The 5,243-nt window shown below is 51.1% G+C and overlaps 1 protein-coding gene across 1 annotated transcript; it reads right to left on the reverse strand.

The window, feature by feature from the left end:
* Positions 1-258: 258 nt before the first annotated feature.
* Positions 259-4,998, reverse strand: LOC140720316 (NLR family CARD domain-containing protein 3-like). The gene is made up of 4 exons (XM_073035180.1): positions 3,713-4,998; positions 1,512-1,598; positions 1,189-1,356; positions 259-1,024 (listed from the first exon to the last, which is right to left on the reverse strand). Exons 1-4 carry the CDS (start codon positions 4,996-4,998, stop codon positions 937-939), a joined length of 1,629 nt encoding a protein of 542 aa, XP_072891281.1. The 3' UTR covers positions 259-936.
* Positions 4,999-5,243: the final 245 nt, after the last annotated feature.

Genomic DNA, 5,243 nt, shown 5'->3' on the forward strand with positions numbered 1-5,243 from the left:
TATTCCATCCCCCATCCGTCTCTTACTCGGGACCACAGTGGTCTCACGTGTGATATTATCGTCAATTTTATCTGTCAGCGGGGATCAGTTAACCAGAAAAGGGTTTGGTGGAGATGAGATCCTGGCCATCCGACCTCCCTCAGCCTGGAGCTGAGACGCTACTGTGTCAGTGTGAGGAGCTCCGACCCACTGTTGCAGGGCACAGGGTGCGGGGGGCAGCAGAAACCTCAAATAAAACTCGAGTCCGGCACCAGGACAGGAAGTTACAGCGGTTTATTGATTTCATCATGACAGATGTAAATTAAACAACGTGTGAGCTACTGACGTGCGGGAATAAATAAGCTGCTCCCGACTCACTCACAGTCACACACAATTAACTGACCGGCGACAACGAGTGACCGGTTGAATCATCAGTCCCTTTTCTCACCGTCACTCTGCATCGGGGAACCGATGATTATAAAATCACACTTCAGGACCGTGTCCGGGATCACTGCAGATCCAGGGTCACTGCCGAGGGATTTGTCAATTTAACATCATTATATCGGCCAGGCTGCCAAATGCACCGTCCTCAGCAAAGGGAGCAAAAGGATTATCTCCCGGGATAATCCCACCCCGGGATACCGGTGTCCCAGACTGAGCCCCGGCCCCCGAGCTCTTCTTGTCTGGGTAATTCTCCGGGGTGTCACGTGGGTGTCTCGAAAACGCACATCCGCCGGAACCTGCCCCGCCGGACAACAAGCGGAAACACGTCACTGCGGGACCGTTCCAAGCTCCGAGCGACAGACAGCGCGAGACCTGAGCTGGTACCGTTTAAACCGTTGGGAATCACCCCCGGCGCGCAGCCGTTAAAGATAAGGGCGGGAGTTAAAGGGGAGGGCGGGGAATCGGCCAAGATGCCCCAATCCCGTAGGCGGGGATGTTCACACATTCAGATGTTCACACGGTCACTGTCAGTCCGGGTCTGGGTTCCTGCAGAGATCTCAGTTCCTTCTCCCCGGTCCGACTGAACAGATTCCCCACCAGCCTGAAACAGATGGGAGAATAAAGATGAAATAAACAGATTAAACAACAGTGTCAGTAACAGGGGACCGGGGTTAATGTTTCAACAACACTCACAGACAAATATCACCGGAAAACCCGCAGATCCGCTGATATTTTATCACATTGAACATTAACACAAACGCTCACCCGATCCACTCCAGACTCGGGAGGGTCAGTATGAGGCGGCGGAGAGCGGGGCCAGATCGGTCTGTCAGCGAGTTTGATCTCAGGTCCAGCCCCGTCAGTGATGTGTTTGTACTGAGAGCGGAGACGAGATCCTTCGCACCAGAATCTGTGAGACCGACTTTCCACAGCCTGGAGATGAGAGCGAGTGAGGGTGAAGGACACAGAGAGACAGGAGACGGAACAAATCCCTGGTGTTTATCGGTAACACAATTACTCATCACATTAATGTTCAGTGTCAGACACCCAGTGACTGTAAACACAAACTCCTACAATCTGGTACTTACCCCAGTTTCTGTATTTTACACTCCGGGTTCCTCAGAGCCGCAGACACCAGTTTCACTCCTGAATCTCCCAGGTCATTCCATCCAAGTCTAAACACAAACAGACAGATTGATGAACAAAGTGATTCAAACCGTGGGTTTGGGGGAATTTCTCTCACTCGGATATTTCAGGAAATATTAAACTCTTCAGTAAATCACTGATCGGAGTTCCCATCACTGTCAATGTCGCGAACTGCCCAGCTCCAGAATATTCGCCGAATGTCAGTAATTTCGTCTGTCAGTGTGACCCTGTAAACACCACATGTTTTGTCCCAATCCCCGATGGAGAGAAAAGTGTTCCTGACTGAAATGCAGAAATGTCAATGGAACACAGTAAAATAGTCCCACCCGAGCTAAAGGGATGGGGAAGAGAGATACCACAGGAGGAAGGGGGATAGGGAAGAGAGATCCCACAGGAGGAAGGGGGAAGGGGAAGGGAAATCCACCAGGAAGAAAGGGGGTCTGGAAGATAAATCCCACAGGTGGAAGGAGCATGGGGAAGAGAGATCCGACAGGAAGCGGAGGGATGGGGAAGTGAGATCATACAGGAGGATGGGGGATGAATAGGAGAAATACCTCAGGAGGACTGGAGATGGGAAAGAGCGATCCCACAGGAAGAGGGGGCATGGGAACAGAGGAAGGGGGATGGGGAAGACAGATCCCACAGGTGGAAGTCGGATGGACGAGTGATACAAGGGAGGAAGGGGGTTGGGGAAGAGAGATCCCACAGGAGGAAGGGGGATCGGGGAGAGAGATCCCATAGGAGGAAGGGGGATGGGGGAGAGAGAGCCCACAGGAGGAAGGGGGATGGGGGAGAGAGACCCCACAGGAGGAAAGAGCATGGGGGAGAGAGATCCGACAGGAAGAGGGGCATGGGAAAAGAAGATCCACAGGAGGAAGGGGGATGGGGAAGACAGCGCCCACATGAGGACGTCGGATACACGAGCGATCCCAGAGGAAGAAGTTGGATGGGAAAGAGATATCCCGCGGAGGAAGGGGGATAGATAAGAGTGATCCCACATGAGGAAGGGGGATGAGGAAGAGTGATCCAACAGCAGGAAGTTGATGGGGAGAAGAGAGCCCACAGCAGGAAGGGGATGGGGAATAGAAATTCCACAGAAGGAAGGGGGATGGGGAAGAGAAATCTCACAGGTGGAAGCGGGTTGGGGAAGAGAAAGTCCACAGGACAATGGGGGGTGGGGAAGAGAGAACCCACAGGACGAAGGGATCCCACAGGAAGAAGGGGATGGGGAAGCGAGATCCCACAGCAGGAAGGGGGAAGGTGTTGAGAGATCGGCCAGGAGGAGGATGGATGGGGAAGAGAGATCCCACAGGAGGATGTGGAAACGGGAAGAAAAATCTCACAGGAGAAAGTCGGTTGGGGAAGAGAAATTCCACAGGACAATGGGGCATGCCAAAGAGAGATCCGACAGGAAGAAGTCGATGGGGGAGAGAGATCTCACAGGAGGAAAGGGGATGGGGAAGAGCGATCCCACAGGAAGTGGGGTGGGGAAGAGATCCCACAGGAGGAAGGGAGATGTCGGCGAGATTCCAAAGAATGGAAGGGGGATTGGGATGAAAGGTCCCACAGGAGGTTTCCAAGGGTAAACGATAATCCTACAAGACGAGAGGATGCAGAAATTTTTTGTACGTGTGTGTTGGGTCTGAACAGAGGCCCAGAGGAGATGCGCCCTCGCTCTTTGCGTATCTGGAAGTGAGCAAAGTCACACACGGGGAGGACAATCTCACAATGGTATTTCTTTTCTTCTCACTGGGACAGTCTGCTGACGGTCTCTTGTCCCTCACCGGGAAGGAGGTGTGAATCTCTGACCCACCTGCTGCAGTCAGTGTCGGTCTGGGTGTCAGTAACAGTGAGAAGGAACATTGTCAATGGACGTGTCACAGGCAGTGAGAAACACGGCCATTCCTGTGATTTACTACCATTAAACCAATGGCCGTTGTTCACTGATCTGATGAAGTCTCCAACATCCCTTCACAAGGAACCACAGAACCCTCCCATCCTTGGGGAATTACTGACTGACCCTGTGGGTATTTGTCACAATTCTTCACAATCAGATTCACTACAAATTTATCGGAATTCTTTTACATTGAAACAACACAATGGGACAGTTTCACAGTTCAGAGTGAGAGATAAATCAAGTTACCTCAGCTCCTGGCACTTGTGCAGCCCGGGTCCCAGCCGCTGGATTCCTTCATACTGAATGTGGCAGCCCTGCAGTTCGAGGTGTTTTATTGTATCACAGAGTCCGACGACATGAGACAGGACCGCAAAGTCAATCGGGGTCAGTATCATTCCATTCAATGAAAGTCTTTCCACAGATCCCAGTGCGGCCTGAGCCAGCCCACGATTCTGAGACTCAAACAGGTAGTGCAATGTGTTCAGGAGACTCCTTTTACCAGCTTCACTCTCTGTGTTTCCACTCCGACGTTTAACCTCCTCCTTCACCCAGTCAATCACTCGGCAGGTTGTTTCATGAGGAAATGTACCCAGAAACTTATCCAGGCCCTGAGCTGTCATTGGGGAGGAGAGACCAGCAACAAAACGGAGAAATACCTCAAATCGCCCATCTGTCGTGCTGTGGGCTTTTGTGAGGAATTTCAGGATATCCCCGGGATGTGGATTCAGGAATTGTGCAACTGCAGCTACAAACTCTTGGATGGTGAGGTGTGGGAATGTGTACACCATGCTCCGTGCAGAATCCTCTCTTTCCAAAAGCTCCATTAGGAACCCAGACAGGAACTGGGAAGGATGCAGATTGTAGTTGATCAAATCTCCATCTGTAAACACAATCTTCCTCTCGGACACTCCTCTGAAGGCCATCTGACCAACCCTGAGTAACACATCACGGGGGTTCTGAATCTCACGGCCGTGGTTTTTCAGGATGTTGTAAATATAGTAGGAGTACAGTTGGGTAATGGTCTTGGGAACTCGCTGCGGGTCCCTGACTCTTTTTGTGAAGAAGGATCCCAGTGCCAGAGCGAGGATCCAGCAGTAGGAGGGGTTGTAGCTCATGGTGTACAGAATCTCGTTCTCCTTCACGTGTTTGAAAACAGCTGCTGCCACCGTCTGATCTTCAAAATGCCTATTGAAATATTCCTTCCGTTCATCACCAACAAATCCCAGGATTTCAGCCCAGACACTGATCTCTGCCTTTTCCAATAAATGTAATGCAGTGGGGCGGGTGGTCACCAGCACTGAACACCCCGGGAGCAGCTTGCCCTGGATTAAATTGTACACAATGTCAGACACTTCACACCACCACTCGGGATCTGGGCACTGGTGCTTGGGTTCTGTATCTCTCCGACTGTCAGCGAAATCGATTCTGTGCTTGAATTCATCCAAACCATCGAATATAAACAGCAAACCCTCTGGGTTCTTCCAGACCTCTCTCAGGGTATTCCCAAAGTAAGGATACTGATCCAGAATCATTTCCCCCAGGTTTATTCTGTTGTTAATGGAGTTTAAATCCCGGAATTTAAAACTGAAGACAAACTGGAATTGTTGGTATATTTTCCCCGTGGCCCAGTCATAAACAATCTTTTGTACCATTGTTGTTTTTCCGATTCCCGGGACTCCGGCCACTGCTGCCGAACTTCCAGATTTGGATTTACTTCGGGAAAAGCTGCTCTGGAACAGCTGATCCGTCCGGAGTTTTTCCAGGTGTCCACGGAGAT

Source organism: Hemitrygon akajei, unplaced genomic scaffold, assembly GCF_048418815.1.
Source record: "Hemitrygon akajei unplaced genomic scaffold, sHemAka1.3 Scf000041, whole genome shotgun sequence".
In the NCBI taxonomy this organism is placed as follows: domain Eukaryota; kingdom Metazoa; phylum Chordata; class Chondrichthyes; order Myliobatiformes; family Dasyatidae; genus Hemitrygon; species Hemitrygon akajei.

What these genes read in the sequence shown, in the direction of transcription:
- LOC140720316 (XM_073035180.1), bottom strand. Translation starts at nt 4,998, where the DNA reads ATGATTCTGGATCAGTATCCTTACTTTGGGAATACCCTGAGAGAGGTC. An exon ending in CACAAGTGCCAGGAGCTGAG is followed by an intron (nt 1,599 to 3,712) that starts GTAACTTGATTT and finishes GTTTGTGTTTAG; the next exon opens with ACTTGGATGGAATGACCTGG. An exon ending in TGTAAAATACAGAAACTGGG is followed by an intron (nt 1,357 to 1,511) that starts GTAAGTACCAGA and finishes TCTCATCTCCAG; the next exon opens with GCTGTGGAAAGTCGGTCTCA.